This window comes from Vicia villosa, unplaced genomic scaffold, assembly GCF_029867415.1.
Source record: "Vicia villosa cultivar HV-30 ecotype Madison, WI unplaced genomic scaffold, Vvil1.0 ctg.001596F_1_1, whole genome shotgun sequence".
Classification (NCBI taxonomy): Eukaryota; Viridiplantae; Streptophyta; class Magnoliopsida; order Fabales; family Fabaceae; genus Vicia; species Vicia villosa.
The window spans coordinates 169,173-187,621 of record NW_026705669.1 but is presented as its reverse complement, the minus strand read 5'-3'; the positions used below and the strand labels follow the sequence as shown (position 1 = coordinate 187,621).

The following is an 18,449-nucleotide window of genomic DNA, read 5'->3' as shown; positions in this document are numbered from 1 at the left end:
ATTTTATCCAGTGTAGCCTTTGGCATCACATTTAACGATGAACCTGTGTCAATCAAAACTCTAGCCAGATGGGCCTTTCCACATTGTAGGGAGATATGTAAGGCTTTGTTATGTGATTTTCCTTGTGGAGGCAGTTCACTATCACTGAAACCCAGGCATGCCCCAGCAGTCAGATTGGCCACCATGCCATCGAACTGATTGACTGTGATATCCTTAGTTACATGGGCGGCATTCAGAATCTTCATCAAGGCATCTCGATGCCTCTCGGAGTGTATCAGTAGCGATAAGAGTGATATTTTAGATGGCGTCTGTTGCAATTGATCTACCACCCTATAGTCACTCTTCTTAATCAAAGCCAGAAACTCCTCAGCATCCTTGTTGACAGTCTCTTTACCCTTAGGCTCAACCTCGTTATTTGGACTCATGGCAGCTTGATCACCAGATTGTGTCAAGTTTTCATTAGCCGTTGGTTGTGCTTGCGCAGTTTTGAATATGCGTCCACTACGGGTCATGCCCCCAGGTCCCACAATGCTTGATACATCAGGATTAGTGCCAGAATTGTACTCCCAAGGCACTGCTTTCATTTTATCCAGGGGATATGGACCTGTGACCGGGATGATCCTAGTATGCTCTTGTGTAGGTATCATCAACGGTGATCTCGAGCATGGGATGATTAATGGCTTTCTTGCCCCTTGTGTGGGTATCATTAAAGGCTCGTTTCTTTCCACCATAGCCACATACTCTTCTTCAGGGTGTTCCTCCAGTTGGATCAACCCTTGATCCATGAGCTTCTGCAAAGTGTCTTTGAAAGCTTCGTTATGTTCTAGGATAAACCCCTTCATAAGAAGATACCTCTTAAGGGCATCTACAGGGGAATTCCTTTGTTGAACCAAATCTTGCTCGGTGACAACTTCTATTGCATTGACTGCGCCATCGTGGTGTGGCATCGGGTTTGTTTTCACATTGGGTTTGTCAAAGGCGATTGCCCCAGATTCAATCAGATCCTGAACGATGTGCCTGAAAGCCCAACATTTCTCCAAGGTATGCCCAGGCGAATTGGCATGGTATTCACACCTCTCATTTGGTTTGTAATTGGGTGTGATCTTGCCTGGGGGAAGAGGTGTCAATGGTTTAATTTCTACCAAGGACTCGTTTATCAAATATATCAGTATCTCCTTCTTGGAAGTAGGTAGCGGATTGAATCTCCTTTGACCTCCCTGGAACCGGTTCTGTTGTGGTGGAAACGACATGGAAGGTCTAGATTCCTGATGTCCCACAGCATTAGTCTCTCCTTCCTTCTTCTTTGTGAAGGTAGGAGCGGGCCTCTTTGACTGATAAGATCCTGGGGATGCCCCTTGTATCTTCCCATTCTTAATCCCGTTTTCTATCCTTTCACCAATAACCACTAAATCTGAAAATCCTGAGGATACGCTTCCAACCATTTTATCATAGTATGGCCCTTGCAATGTAGCCATAAACATGTTTACGAGTTCTTTCTCCAACAGGGGAGGTTGGACTCGGGAAGCCATTTCCCTCCACCTCTGTGCATACTCTTTGAACGATTCCTCTTTCTTTTGTGACAAATTTTGGAGTTGCATCCGATCGGGTGCCATGTTCAAATTGTATTTATATTGCTTCAGGAATGTATTAGCAAGGTCGGTCCAATTTCGGATATGAGACTTCTCTAATTGCATATACTAGTCAACCGATGCTCCACTCAAGCTATCTTGGAAAAAATGCATCATCAGCTTTTGATCATGAGCATAAGCAGCCATTTTTCGCACATACATGCGCAAGTGATTCCTCGGACAAGTGAGTCCCTTGTACTTTTCAAAGTTGGGAACTTTGAACTTGTGTGGAATTGTCAGGTCCGGGACTAAACTCATTTCAAAAGTGTCCACGTCGAAAGCATCATATCCTTCTACAGCTTTTAGTCTCTCTTCCAATGCCTTGATTTGCCCACTCTCCTTAGAATCCTCCCCAGAATTAGTAGAGGTCAGCTTTGGTTGAGGGACTTGATCTGTGTCATTAGTGTCCCCATATTGCAGATCCAGGTAGTCCTCATCCCTAAGGATTGTTGACAGGAATGCGAATTGTGCGAGACGTCCCTTCCTTCTGAGCAGCAGGAATGAACCCTTCTTGAGAGGCTTCTCTCTCCTCATGGGTCGTGGTGACTCTTTTTGAGGAGTGAGCATTTGTTTTGTGAGGGTCATGGCCTCGAACATATCCTAACAATGGGTTGCCATCATTTGGCATCTCTTCATACTGCTCCTGAACCTCCTTAGCTTTGTCTTGTTTATCCTTGAGGTCCTTCATGAAACTCAGCATTTGAGTCATTCCTCCCTTGAGGTCCTCAACGGTGCCTTTCAGTTGAGTCATTTCTTCGCGAAGGGCGGCTTGGTTCTGCTCTAGTTGTTCCATTGCTTTCTTCTTCTGAGCTCTTGTCTGGATGAGAGATCGGGTTGCAATGGCGTGACTGGAGATGTAGACAGTTTTTTCTTTTAATGTTTTGAAAAGAAATGCAATGATATGCGTGCTATGAATGATATGCAAATGCTATGCTCATGTCTTATCCACATTGCTATTATAATATATTTATATATATATTTATATATTAGCATATATGTCTATATATATATATATATATTATTTCTTTTTTTGTGTTGTTTTTTTTTGTAGTAGGAACCTTTTCTTTCTCTTTTTTTGAATAATTCTTTTTGGTGAATAATTGCGAAGAAATTGAATAATGCGGAAATAAACACACTTTATTAATTCAAAAAAACTTGAAAGAAAGTACAATTTAAATTGTTCAACATTGCGAAAGGAAATAAACACCCATAGAAATAAAACTTCTAAATAATAAAAGATAAAGACTATAAATGACTAAGAACGCCTATGAATGTCCTCCTTGAAGTTGTCCACCATGCCCCTACAAAGCTCCAAGAACTCCTTCACTTCTTTGGGAAGGATGATGGGAGAAGACTCCGCTTTTTCTAAACCCTTCGGAATGTCTAGAATTAAATCATTGCACAAGTAGACTAGCTTGTCATAATTCTCACGACACTTCTCATATTCTTCAAGCATCTTGGGAACCATGCTCACATGTTCATTTGCCGTAGAAACAATTGTGTATTGTCTTTTCCAATGGTCTCTCTCGTTCAGGGTTGCCTCGTGTACCTCTCTTTGTCTTATGAATATTTCCCTAAGTGATACCATGGCTTGGAATGCTCTATTGTACTCATCGGTGCGCTGTAAAAGTGCTTCTTCCGTGGTTAATCTCCTTGCGCGCTCTTGTTGTCCAGAATTGCGAGCTTCTTGAAGATCATATTTGAGGTTCCTTATTTCCTCCTCTTGATCTTTAGTCCTATCAGTTAATTCAAAGACCACAGCTTCTAGATTTTTCTCTGATTCAGCTTTGTCATGGGAAGCTTTCTCATAGCGCCTTCTCCACCTTGCAATTTCTATGTCCGCTTGTTCCAACCTTTCATTGTGTGCAATTAAATCAAAGTTATCACTTAGAACTCCTTCGGTTGCTCGCTTTCTTTTATTCCTTTGTCTATCATTCTCTTCCTTAGCGGCTTGAAGCTCTTGGCTCTTCTCCTTAAGATCGAAGCGTAATTGGCTTTTTTCGTTGGAAAGTCGATGTATGTCAAGCTCTAATTTTTCCTTTTCCTTACGGGACGCCTCTAGGGCAGCCTTGATTCCTTCTATCTCTTCGATGGATAGAGAAATAGGATTAGGAGAATCGGGTTTGTATGTGGGATCCACAACAAAAGGTAGCAAAATCTTTCCAACTCTCTCTTGAACCCATCTAGTGTAAGGTTCTTTAGCAACAATATTCTTCGGCCCATAGTTCTTTGTTTGAACATGCTTCCAAGCTTGAATTATTTTCTTTAATGTTCTTGGTTCTCCTTTCCCATTATCATGCAAAATTAGTCCTTCCACTTGTTGATCGGAAGGCCCACAATCCATAGAATGACCCAATTGGCGCAATGCAAGCACGGGATTATAATTAATACAACCCAAAGTTCCCATTAAAGGTACATTATTAAATTCTCCACATTTATAAATAATTCTTTCAGAATTTAATTTTCTTGCAAACCAGAAGATAGAATCCGCATTGAGAGCTCTTAGCTTTTGAGACCATTCATGCCTAGTCAAATCTTTGATTAAATAACTAGCCTTGTAAAGGTGAGAAGTCAACCAAGAGTACAGTAAATGAAGACAACAAGATATCGCTCCCCTTTTCTTTTCATACCGATCATGGATAGTATAGTAAATATTAGCAAGAATAGTAGGAGTTGGATCCTCATTTGAATTTCTGAAGGAGGTGAAGACATGAATAGCAGCATCATCAACATATTCTGCCTTATTAGGCAGTAGAACAATACCAAAAATTAAAGAGCCAAAAAATGTCCGCAAATGTCTCATTGTTTCTTTTGAGCATAAGACATGGCCTGAGCTTCTAGATAAGTTCTTTTAATTCCTTGTATTCCTCCATCGGTTTTGTGATTAGCTTCTAAATCCGCAACGGGCACTTCCAAAGCTTTGGCCAAGTCAGACATTTCAACTCTTTTTCCCGCACCTGTATAAAATACTTTTTTAATTCTTGAAAACCCAAGCATAGTATCCATCTCCTCCAAAGTAGGAGCCAACTGAAAATCCTGAAAAGTGAAGCATCTAAGCGGCGGATCATAAAACTGGATCAAAGCGGTGATTGCTTCTTCTTGAACCTTAACCTTGAGCAAGTCCAAAATATCTCCATAACGGCCTTCAAACCTGTTCAAAGCAGTTGATGACATCTTATCCCTTATATTTCTCAATTTCTTGATGTCAGGCACTAAGACGGTGAGGTGGACAATAGGCTTCTTTGCATTCATTTTTCCTGAATTTTCACCAAAAAGAATTATTATTATTTTTTATTCTTCTTTTTTTTCTCCTCTCTTTTTTTTCACCTATGGATAAGACATGATAAAAATATGCATATGATGTATGATGCATGCAAATAATTATACAAAAAACACAATATTATAATAATAATAATAAGCATATATTCAACATATAATCACATAGGCCCTAAGTTCATAGGTTCGACGTAACGGCTCGGGAGCCTACCCTTCCCATGGGAAAGTTCTAGAAGGTTTCATGGGATCATTCGTAGCCGCCGAGACTTTTTGTCTCTTTGGATTTTAGAACAACTCATTGGTCCATGAGGTTCGAATTTTAGGGGTTGGTTCCCAGAGAGATCAGCTAACTACCCAGTCCACCCCTCAACAAGATCGAGCCTCGTATCAGAACTTTCCGAATATTTAACCCACTCTGAGTGGAATTATAATAAGACTCGTAGGCGATGTAATTCCCCTCTGATCATTATTATAATCCCCACGCTTAGGCTTAACAGCAGTAAAATATACCCAATAATGCAAATTATATAACAATTAACATTTAATGCAAATATGGCAAATAAATATTTAATAAAAAACAATAAATAAATAAATAATTAAAAAATCATTATTAAAAAGATAAACCTTCCCCCAAACCCTAAACGTGGCAAGTTTGCCAAACCCTAAAATGCGCCACAAACCCTAAACCACAAACCTAAACCCTCTCAAGCCTTAGGAGCATAATAATTCACCATATGTGTATCCCCAGCAGAGTCGCCAGCTGTAGCAACCTGCCCTAAAATTGAAGGTTTAAGAGTCGCCACCTATTCTGAAAGGCGAATAGGAAACCCTACGCAGATATGAGATTCAGGGTAAGTTATTATAATCAGGTTGAGGGAAGGTGTTAGGCACCCTCAACCCTTTCCTAAAGGCTAACATTTAAAGATAAAGGTTTATGGCAAAAAATAAGGTTTATAGCTAATGAAATGAAAAAAAGCAAAAATTAAGGTTTAAGACTGAATTGAGATTTTTAGGGGGGAGACTCGCCTTGTTACCAAGTGCCTACGTATCTCCTTATGGAGAATCAGAGTCAACGTAGTTCGGGCACAGGATTGTACGCCTTAGAATTAGTAATTATGGTTTGAAATTGTTTTAGAGGCTTTTTGAGTAGCCTATCGTAGTTTTGAAATTGATTTGAATATGGAAAAGTTTTGAGGTTCGGCATACAACCCTGATTTGATTTGGCACCGTTAGATGCAGTGACCAATGGATTTGGTCAGTATAGCTAACGGATTAAAGGCATTGCTGATTGTTCAGATCGATGGATTGATCATCGCGGGCAGCAAATTAAAATGTACTTTAATTTGTGTATTTATATCTCTCGTCTAAAGCGACTGATAGCTTCAGTCGGGTCGAGGAGAGAATTAATTTAGAATTTATTAAATTAATTAAATGTCACTTCTCGTCTAATGCGACTAATGGATTTAGTCGGTTCGAGGAGAAGATTAAACTAGAATTAATTGAATTATTATTAGCAAATAAATTAATTAAATCATTATTAATAAGTACATTAAATTAAATTTGATTCAAATTATTTCTCGCCTAATGCGACCAATAGGTATGGTCGGTTCGAGGAGAAAATTATGTTGAATTATCCAAAAAAAACAATTAAACAACTATTAAAAATATCATACAAAAATTAATTGGTTTTATTAATTAAATTTTATTTCTTTTAGCGCAGGGGTGTATTTTATTGTTTGATGGAAAATTAGAGGGTGTGAAGAGGAAAAAGGCTGGTCCAATTTGGTTTTAGATCCGCTGGGATCAGGTGTTGCGCAGGCGCGTGGAGCCGAGGTGAGTGCTCAAATATTGATCACTGGATCTGGATCTGATGATTTCAGATCTAAACATGAGTGATCTAACGGTTGCATGTTGTTAACAGTGGAGGGTGTGTATGGTTATGAAGCACATGGGATCACGTTCCATGGTGCTGCCAAATGGCCATGAGAGGCCAAGTGGCGGTAATCTAACGGCCAGAGGAAAAACAATCATCACAGAAGAACAATGAAAAAAAAAATTTCACTAAGACAAACCCAGTCCTCTCGTTCTCTCTCCCTTTCCATTTGTTCTCTTGCTCTCTCTAACCTCTCTCTCATTGTTCATCAACCTAAACCCAGAACTCAGAAAACAACCGTGACCGCCGCGAACCACCTTCGGCCGCCGTCCCTAACCCCAGAACCCGATGAAGATCATAAGATCTTCATCGTCCCAAACCCGTTCTTCAACGTTATCCAGAAACCGACCCTTATAACCACCGTCCACCGCCCTCATGACCACCGCTAAGCCCAGTTTACCGGTTGATATTCAACCGGAACACTCATACATTCAAAGATTCTAAACCCAGAAACCCCAGATCCCCAAGAAACTTACCCTATCTTTCCAGAAAAATACTCCAAACAACATGCATGCATTCGATTCAAACAAAATTAAGCTAAGTTTAAGATCTGTTACCTTAATTTCTTGAATTCAGGAACGTGTATGCTCCAGATTCCTCTCCTAATCCTCTTTTTTGTGCGTGATTTGCAGGTACGATGAGGAGTCTCGCGGCGGCGCTTCGAGTTCTTCCGGAAAATTCCAGCTCCCCTCTTCTGTTTTCTGATTTTTCTTTTATAGAGTTAGGGTTTTGTTTGATTAGGAAAACTTAGATTAAGATTTGATTACGAATCTGTTTGTTAATTAGTTTTAGGATTTGATTTGTTTGTAATATTATCCCTTGATTCAATAAAATCTTTTTTTCCTTAAGTTTGATTTGATTCAGTTATTGTTTCGGTTTTGATCAAGATTAGATTCACTGAAGATTTACTTGATTCGTATGGGACTGGGCGGAATTGTCTTAGGGTTTGGATGGTGAGGGAGGGCGGCGGCCGTGTGAAGGAGAAGATGATGAATAGTGGCCGGGTCGGTTTTGACCCGGCCACTCCTTGCCCCAAGTCTGGCCCAATACGCTGGATTACACACTTTTGGCCCAAAATTCGTTGCCCAGTCCTGGCAGGCTCACTTTGTTTCATTAACCTCAATTAATCAACCCATTAACTTAATCAATATTGATAATAATCCTAATAATTAATCTATTAATAATAATATCAAAATAATAATAATATTAATAGTTAATTCTCAATGATTGACAATAATCTATGAACAATCTTGGTATAAGAATGACTAGCCCATGTAGTTGAACCCCCTAATTAAAATAATAATAATCCCAATAATGATAATAAAACATGATAAGAATGAGATAAATAGTGAAAATTAGAAAATGATACACATAGTATATAGAAAACCTTAGAATGAGATAGATGGACCCAAACATTTGAGCTTATATATTTGCTATTCCCACCTCCGTTCTATTTTAAACATATTATAAGGGAGTTTTATAAGAGATCGAGTTTAATAATAGATGTATTAAACCCTGTGGCTCCTAATTTTTAACACCTTTAATAAATCAACAGATGTGACTCGTACCGGGTAAATTTTGGGGTATGACAGCTATCCACCAAACAAATGGGATGATATTCCTTCAAAGATTGAGGATTCTTGGTTTTAGGGACAAGAGTAATAAAGGAAGACGTACAAGCTTTGGTAAGTTTCCCTTTTTCATGAAAATCCCTAACACACTTGAACACATCCTCCTTCAAAATCTCCCAATTAAGCTTAAAGAACTCCAACGAATATCCATCCGGACTGGGACTTTTATCACCATCACAAGACCATACCGCCTCCTTGATCTCAACTTCGGAAAATTCCCGCTCCATCCAAACCACATCATCACCCTCCAACCGCTTGAAACAAAGGCCTTCCGGAACCGGTCTATCAAAGTCAACCATGAATCTCCTCTTTGATGTTTGTAACTCCTTCGACTCTACCCTCCTCTCCTTCCAACGAAGTAATAGCGTTGCGTCTTTGTCTCTCTTTAATGGAATTATGAAAAAAATTAGTGTTCCTATCCCCCTCCTTCAACCAAAGGTTGCGCGACTTAAGTCTAAGCATACATTCTTTTAAATGCATACCGCTCCAAAGGTCGACCGACGCATTTCTTCTAGATTGAACCACCACTTCGTTATCACCTCCCATCTTCTCCTCTAACACCTTATCCCACATGTTTATGCTATCCCTTGCCTCCTCCATCTTAAGGTCAACCCACCCAAAAATCTCCCTATTCCACCCTTTGAGATTCTCTTTAAAACTCTTCAATTTCTCATAGAGCACAAAATCACCCCTTCCCGTTACAAACAACTTCTTCCATTCCATCTCCACAAAAACCTTGACACCTTCATGTTTAAACCAAGCATTATTGAACCTAAACGGTTTCGGTCCCCAATCAAGCTTCCCCACACCTAACCGAATAGGAGCGTGGTCCGAAAAGTCTCTTTTGTCAATCCTTTGGTCACAAACCTCCCAATCCTCAATTAGCTTTTTAGAAAGAAGAAATCTATCTATCCTACTAAAAGCTTTACCGTTATCTTTAAACCATGTGAATTTACCTCCAACGCAATTTAAATCGATCAACTCCATACTATTCACAAAACTTCTAAACTCCTCCATACCTTTAGTAAATCTAGGAACTCCCTCACCAATTCTTTCTTCCTTCCTCAAAACTTCATTGAAATCTCCCACCATACACCATTCCTCCCCCTTCTAGATCCTTTCAGGATAAGATATAATTCCAAGTACAGAGCCTCTCCGCCCTATTACACGCCGCATAGACATTCACCAAATTGTACCCTACACCCTTCCAATCAATATTAATTCCCACAAAACCTTTGCCCACAAAACTATAGTTTAGAGAAAGAGAACCTCTCCTCCACAAAATTACCATGCCCCCCGCCGCTCCAACAGAGTTACAAGCCGTCCACTCAACATCCATAGAACCCTAGAAATCTCGCGCCAAGAACTCATCAAAAGCAATGATCTTATTTTCTTGAAGAAAGCAAATATCAATCTTGTTAGAATGAATTAGAAAACTGACTCTCTTCCTTTTGGAAGACAGTCCTCCACCCCTCAAATTAAAGGATAACAAATTCATGGAACCACAGATGTTATCGCCTTCACACCAGAAATTCCCTCCTTATCTCTTAATTCTAACGCATTGATTAAATTAACAACATCAGAATTCTTCTTAGAGCTGACTACTCCCAAACCAGAAAAGAATCCCACACCCTGATACCAATCTGAGAATTCCCTCGTATTCTATCGTTGCAACGACCAATATCAGAATCCCCAGGATTAATAGAAGGAGAGAACTCACCTGACGAGATAGAATAGTCAACCACACTCGCAGAAGAACCACCGGCCATCGACTCCTTTGAAGCACACTTTCTGGGCGCGATGCACGCAAAGTAGGATGGAGCCGCGTCTACCTCGTTTCCCAACTCAGCAACCTTCTTTAATTTCACAGACTTTTTCCTATTATGCCTCGGTGGAGAAAAATTGGATTTGGACAGTAAATCTCTACATGCCGTATCAAAAGATATGGGCCCATCCTGTTCCTTTTGGCCCAACTCCTCTATAACAGTTACTGGCCCATTTAGCTTTGTATTTGGTCCATTGCTTATAGGAGGCCCCACGTTGCAAAAAGCTTTCTCAAGTGAATCCCCCACACGACTAAGGTCCTCACAAGCCACATCATCATTAAATGCTTTGGACAAAACTGCCTCGGATGAATCACAACAAACCCTATCAGAAGAGTCAAAAACCACCTTTTTCACACTAGGCTGAAGCTGAGAACTTTTAGGAGAAAGGTTGCTGTCAACACCTAGGTTTCTTTCTGCTACAGAGGAACTAGTGTCACCCGTCCCATCGCTGCTTCCAGCAATCGAAAGGTCAAACGGCGCCGCATGCTCCTCCCCACCATCCCCCACCGCAAACTCCTCCTCCTCCGACTGAGACGGTTCAGATTCCTCACCATCCCTATCTCTCGACTCAAAAGTCTTAGGTTTCACCCAGTCAATATCTTCCAAGATGGCAATAGTATAAACCGAACCGTCAATCTCCACCTTTACGCGATCATCCAGCAAAGCGAAACTACTGGTTCTTATATATATGCGTGCAACATCCATCCTGGTTTTAAGAGTAGTACCTTCATCACTTTTGACAAAGCAACCAAACGAGTCAACTAACAACTTGAAGAATCTCTCCCCCCCATGCGTGGCAAGGAACACCAATGACCCTGATCCATGTCAATCTCTCATAATCTACATCAGACGGGTTCCATAGTTTGATAGAACTGAACCAAAGCTGCCACCATTCTTTTCTCTCCTTCAAGAACTCTACTATCTCACCCTCCATCAAGTCCAAAAATTTAACTTCCTTCGTGCCTCTTACGTCCTCAGGGAAGTACCTTCCTAAAAACTCCCTTTTGAACACAGTCCAAGAAATATCTAAACCATCAGCATCCAGTTCAGCTCTGGTCAACATCCACCAATTATCAGCTTCTTCGAACAACATATGTGTACCATACCTCACCTTCAGATTCTCAGCACAATCGATGACTCTGAAAATCCTCTCGATTTCTTTTATCCATTTCTGAGCACCTTCAGGATCATGCGTGCCTTTGAACAACGGAGGATTGTGTCGCTACCGCGAAAATTAACAGAGTCGCCACTAACATATTTATCCTGAAAAGGAAGGGGATGCCAGCAAACCACAAAAATAAAACAACGGTCTCACGACCAAAGAAAAAAGGTAAGGGAGTCGGTTACGCGAGGGGAAGGTGTTAGCACCCCTCACGCCCATCGTACTTGATGGTATCCACGCTTGTGTCTAAAACTATGGGTGTGTAAGAAAACTGTGCTAATCTGGACTAAAATGCATGCAAATGTAGGGAAAAGAAAGAGTTATACTCGCACGGGCCCTACCCTGCTGCCTACGTATCTGTTTTGCGGAATCAGAGGTACCGTAGCTCGGCTAACTAATTTCTATTTGTTTTATGTTTTTTAGGTGAACGAGTTACATTCACACTCCGCTGCTCGACCTTTAGAAACTTATGCTGGGAATGGAGCGAAAATAACAAGCTCTTAAGAAAAGAAAATAAAAGAGTGTGGTTTGTGTTTTAAAGAATGCATGAGGAAAACCTAAGCTAAGGGGAAAGCTTTCTACCTAATATTATCATACAAAGGGTACAAGTCTAAACTAGCCTATCAACCTACGGGGGAAAACGAATGCAAACAAGTATATCACACAAACGAGCTCCGCTCGTAAAGCAAACAAAACCATCGGCACTGACCGAATGATAGAAAAGCGGTCCCGCCATAGCCAAGGGGAGCGAATCACCCGAGTCAACCAAGCATTAGACCTCGCGAAAATGATCGGGTCATAGACAAGAGGAGCGGGTTCCTCTCAGCAACCAAGCCGTCACGGATCCAAAAGGAAAACGGTGCGTGCGTACACCGAGCGTCAACGTCGATCAACGTGAGCTATAGAAAAGGCGGGGGTCCGATTGCATGAACCCTTTTCATGACATACTCGATAACAAGATCTTGTGTTAGTTCAGAAGCGAGTAACGCGTAGCGTGCGCATATCAAACGGACTCGATGAGACTAAGCGGGGGTTGATTGCTAACCCTTTCCGCGTGCCTTCTATGAGGACTTAACGGAGTGCCATATAGGTCTACACCGTGACTCCCTGCCGCAAAGCACAAATAGAAACACACCAACAAAAACAGAGCCTCTTTCGAGGGCTTAGCCAGATGCATGTCTAAGTCCTACTTCTCATGTTAAAGGATGATGCGAGAAAGCGATAAAGTGCTAGAAAAATAAAATGAAACGAAATCAATACCAAACGGATGATGATCCGTAAACTGTAGCGAAGAAAAGCAAAGAAACTAGGATCCCGCGAGCGAGCTAGCAAAAGCAACAGCAAACATGTCAGCACTCCGATTAAAATCCGCGTAAGCAATCAAGGGTCGACGCGGTGAAAGTAAATCACGCGCCGACGTGTGCATTGAGCACAACGAATATCATACACCTGCAAGGGAAACAGAAATCCAGACAAGCAAGTATAATGATAAAGGATGTGTATAGTAACGCGAATCAGAGATAAGATGTATCGTGTCCCGTAAATAAAGCGGAACACGAGTGCGAGCATCAACCGGAAAGAGCCTCCACATTACCTTGCATACTGGCACACACGTTAGAGATAACAAGACACTGCAATCGGAATTGCATTATTGTACTACAAACTAAATCGAAAATGAGCAACTGAGTAGAACATAAGAATGCGATAAGAGGAAAATAACAACTACACGAGGTAGAAACATAGCACGTGAGAAAGTATATACAAAATGCATCAAGAAAAAGTAACAATCATTCGTAAGCGGACAAAGTACAAACGAAGACAATGACACACGTTCACGAACGAGAATATGACATTTAATACACTTTTTAAGCATAAGCGCATGAAAACAAAAATAGCAACATGAGATAGCAATCAAAAGTAGATCAAATATATACACTAAAAATGTGAAAACCAAAACAAGCATTTACAAGTCAAAAGGTTTACCGAAACGATAAAATCGGGTAAAAACGATAAAAACTAAACTTGTCGGAATTAAACCAAAATTTTATGGTAAGCTAAAAATATGTCAAGGAACTCAAATATGAAGTCAGAATTTACAAAATCGGCCCGAAAGCGCGACTTTTGGAACAGGGGCAGTAGCGAAAACGGTAAAAAAAGTCGGCCGAAACCAAAAATAAACTGTGCAAACAGCTTCGAAAATATTATTACGTATGAAAAAAATTATTCACATGCTCAAAAACTCTTCCTAAATCAAAAGTTATGACAAATTTGGTAAAGCCGACATACCGCGCGCGTAAGCTTAAAACAAGTAGAAATGCACCAAACAAGTGAAACAGAAAAATTTCAGCACCTCTAACACATCTATTAGCACTTAATCAAACCATATAATCACTTGAAGTCAACCAACAACCAAACATATCAATTTTCATGTCAAAAGTGTAAGAAAATAGCAAATTCCATGAGTTATGAAATGGACAAAATAGTGTAATTGGAACAAGTTAAAATTCTGCATAATAACCTCACAAAACCAGTCCCAAAAATGCCTTGAAACCACACCCAAACTCAATACAATTCATCACATTGATTGGCAAGAGATAGCACATGTTTCATGGGTAGAAAGTGACAAGATGCAACAACACAACAGGTTCAAAAATTCTGCATAACTAATGTTTCAAAACAGTTCCAAATAGCCTCAAAAATCATGCTATATTCCATAATCAACACTTAAAATTCAACCACATTCAATTCACATATTTTTTCAAGCATTTTCAAATAGTACAAACTTAAGTGTTAACAAGCTTTAATCCTCATGAATCAACAAGTTACCACATCATTTTTATTACACATTTTCTTTCACTCAAAAAGCAACAACAAGAATCAACACCCAAAACAAAACACAAACAATGCTCACCCCCTTTCTTCTTTAGCTTTCCACCAACTTTCCAAAGTAACTAATACAACAACTCATGGCAACCTCATCCATCATGAAAATTCAGCATCTATGCAATTCAAAACAAACTCCACGACCTCACCAATATCATGCCATTGCTCCACATTTAAAACCAAGGCTAAAGCCACCATTGATTACTCAATTAACATGAGAACAAATATTCAAACCAATTCAGCATTGTTTAAGTTCAAGCAAATCACAGGTATAAACCACAATCATCAAATATCAACCTTATTTCCTTAAACATGCTCAACAACTCAAACAATCAAAAAACTATATTAATTTCAGCATTGCTATCACATTGAATTAGCATCAAAATAACATCAGAACAACACCAAAACAACACTCAAATTCCAGCCTTGATTCACTTTCTCTAATCCACCGTTTCAAACAAATGTCATGCTAACAATATCAAATAACATCACAAAAATTCTGCACTATGCATCAATTAAGGAATATACAATTAGGCCAAAAACTATGCTCTATGCATCACTATTTCCACACAACAACTAAACCATAAGCATAGAAAATTTTTGCATTACTTATCCTTAAAACAACACAACATGTCAACACCTACCATGAATTATTTCTAAGAGTTGAGCATCAAATAGTAACAAGAATAACCGCCTTTAATTTTCAGCATCATCCTTAATTCAAATTGACAACAGACAAATTCAATTTCTTGTCATTACCAACAAACAAACGAATCACAATTCTCTCAATCAATCAAACAAACACTCACAGTGCACTTCTTTGATCAACTCGCATCATGAACACACAACACTATCAAACCATCAAGAAATTATCATATCCATTGTCAACAACAACAAAACATTTTCGGCATCACTAATCAACACTAAACTCAATTTACGTCGCTATCCATAATCAAAAATCAAACAATTACAATCATCACCGTTCATCATTCAACAATCAACAACAACATGTCAATTTTATTATCACATTTTTACTCTTCATAAAACAATTTCAGACGCATCAACATAATAAACATCATCAAGTAATCAAGAGTTTAAGGCAATTACCGAGTCGAAGAACACAAGTGCGAAGACGGAAGGAGAAGCACCGCTCCACTCGCAGCTGAGAGGAGAAGAGATCGTCGGCTGAATCGCGGCGGACAGCGGCAGTACCGCGGCGTCGTGCGCGGCCGGAAGCGGAGGGAGCAGTGGCGATCAGAGATTGCGTGGCGGAGGAAAGTGAGGCCAGAAGTGGTGGTGGCAGCGGTGAAGAGTGACGAGGGAGAGAGGTTCTCGAACTTCTTCACTTTTGTTCTTGAATGTTCTTCACAATTTTCATCGAGTTCTTCAATTTTGTTGCAAGATTTATGAATATTTGTGGTTTTTTTGATTGAAGAAACTTGAGAGAGAATAGAGAATAGGTTTTTGAGATTTTGGGTGAATTGAAAAATTATGAGAGAAAAAGAGGGAAAAAGTATATATAGTTTAAGTGGTGAAATGTCAAAAATGCCCCCGACGTAACTTTTTTTTGCTCGTTTTCGAGGAAACGTGAATTGGTGTGAAATTCGCAAATAAAATGAACATCACTGTGAAGATGACCAAATTTGTGACTCGTAGCCGCGGGAATCGTCTCAATCCGACAAACGGTGAGGAAATTATGCGCGTTTGAATGACGAGAAAAATCGGTTCATCTGGTGCGACCGTACAGAATTTTGCGAGTTCGTTCAAAGAACGCGATAAAACTCAAACTTCGGCTCGAAATCTGACTTAGCACGACGAAGAATCAAAGATAACGAAATTTCCGAGAGAATGCCACCGAAATGGACCTCATACGATAAAAATCGAAGAAGTTATGAATTTTCAAACTCGCCGCGGTATACCCGAAAACACACTTTTCACTGAAAAAACACGACACTCTTCAAAATGCTGGGCATTTTCGGTGCATAATTGGTCGACGGCCCAAATATATGAAATGTCGGGAATATTAGCACGGAGCTCCAATTAAATTTTCGAGCGAATCGGATGAACGAATTGTGAGATATGAATTTTTTATTGTCCTAAAACCTGCGGTTCAGCACCATTTTTCACTGCGAAATCTCGAGTAATTTGCAAATTCGACAACTTTCCTCAAAGAATTGGTTCCCAAGCCGAACACGAAAGTTATAGATATCGTCGAAACGGTCGGGACCACGCGAGAATTCAGCTCATATCACTTTCCGAACAGGACCTGTGAATTTTCTCGTAACTACACTGTTTAAACCATTTTTCAAGTCGCACTTCCTTAAAGCCACAAGAATTCTTTATTATTTTTCTTTAATTTTTGAACAACAAACTAAACGTCGTTAATAACTTATAGCTAAAATAAAGAGGGCAAATTTTGGGGTGCAACAGATTGTTCCAATGAAAATTCCTCAATTGCCTATCAGCACCAATCCTGATGCCGTCGTCTCCTTTGATACCTCTCTGAGAACCTTATCACCAAGGCTCAACAAAATTGCGATGTGTGCCTTCTTGATCATAGTCGTCTTCTCCGCTGTCGTTAATGCAACATTCATGGCTGCCTCTCCCTTCAACGCTTCCAAACAACCCTGCTGAACCAGTAGGCCTTTCATCTTCAAGCGCCACAGACCGAAATCATTCACTCTGGTGAACTTTTCAATCTCATACTTTGTTGAAGGTATCTTCTCCACGCTCACCGCACCAATTTGTTGTGAAAAATAATGTCAAGAACAAAATATAATAGAGAATTAAGGAAGATAAGAAGAACACAAGAATTGGTTATAACTGCTATTCTTTTACTTTCTCTTAGATAACAAGATTACAAGTTTACAAGAATAAAAAATAACATCTCTCACCCTAAATCAGGATTTTCAGCTTTTTAATGATGAGAGACTAATATGCTATTTATAATAAAACCTAACATACTAACTAATGGGCTTTTTCCACACGGTCCATTACACAAGTCAACTTAATAAACAAGCTAATTTAACAAATTAGGGTTTAAACACTAAAACCTAATTTAACATGCTAACAATCCTAGCATCTTCGACACAAGCATGTGAACAACCTCTGACTTCATGCTTAATCCTGTCGAACCAAGAAGCTATCCTTCGACCATACTAGAGTTCGATCCAATATATATATCTCTCTCTCTCTCTCACACACACACACACACACAGATATATATATATATATATATATATATATATATATATATATATATATATATATATATATATATATATATATATATATATAGGGGACGTATCAAATAAGAATTTTGTTTATTATGAGAACTAAGAACTTTTAATGATAACCGTACGATTTAAAATCAATGCCTCAGATTTCACTCAAATTTTAAAAGACAATAATTAATAGATAGATTCTGATTTAAATACATATCTGAGCATTGATTTTAAATCGTACGGTTCTTATTAAAAGTTCTCATTCTTATAATAACCAAAGTTCTCATTTGATATGTCCCCATATATATATATATATATATATATATATATATATATATATATATATATATATATATATATATATATATATATATATATATATATATATGCGCTTAAGAATATTAATAAAAACTGAGTTGGAAATGACAGAAGAATAGATGGAGAGACTTCAAATAGAAATAAAATTTTAAAATAGATCAAATTTATTGGTTGAATAGTTGTGTTTACTTTATGTATAGAAGAGAAAATAAACAATAAATTTTTCATATCTTGATTCAACATTTGTGTTAATTCTTGTCCAATAGACATAATGAAATTGGCAATATTATCATAAAGAGAGATAATGCAGAAAATTAATAACAAAAAATTAAAAATAAATCACCAACTTGAATTCTATTATTAACCTACCCCGTAATTATACATATAATTTTATAACTGAAATACAAGAATATAAGAAATTAGTTATAACAACTTATCAGAATAAACAATAACAATAATAATTATTTATCAAAAAAGGTCAACATTAGGTTTATTATGTCTAATATTCTTTCTCAAACTAGAATGTATATTGTGCATTCCAAGTTTGTGAACCAAAGTAGTGAAGGCC

General features: G+C 38.8%; 1 protein-coding gene across 1 annotated transcript; it reads right to left on the bottom strand.

Annotated features, from left to right (window-relative positions):
• Positions 1-4,427: 4,427 nt before the first annotated feature.
• On the bottom strand, positions 4,428-9,560 carry LOC131635939 (uncharacterized). The gene is made up of 3 exons (XM_058906576.1): positions 8,994-9,560; positions 8,515-8,851; positions 4,428-4,585 (listed from the first exon to the last, which is right to left on the bottom strand). Exons 1-3 carry the CDS (start codon positions 9,558-9,560, stop codon positions 4,428-4,430), a joined length of 1,062 nt encoding a protein of 353 aa, XP_058762559.1.
• Between the last annotated feature and the right edge of the window lie 8,889 nt (positions 9,561-18,449).

Excerpts from the sequence above, each read along its gene's own strand:
- LOC131635939 (XM_058906576.1), bottom strand. The coding sequence starts at position 9,560 with ATGGTGGGAGATTTCAATGAAGTTTTGAGGAAGGAAGAAAGAATTGGT. Across the intron at positions 8,852-8,993 it reads TGGGAGGTGATAACGAAGTG|AGAGACAAAGACGCAACGCT; the intron begins GTGGTTCAATCT and ends ATTCCATTAAAG. Across the intron at positions 4,586-8,514 it reads AGGGAAACTTACCAAAGCTT|GTGCGGGAAAAAGAGTTGAA; the intron begins GTACGTCTTCCT and ends TATTTTATACAG.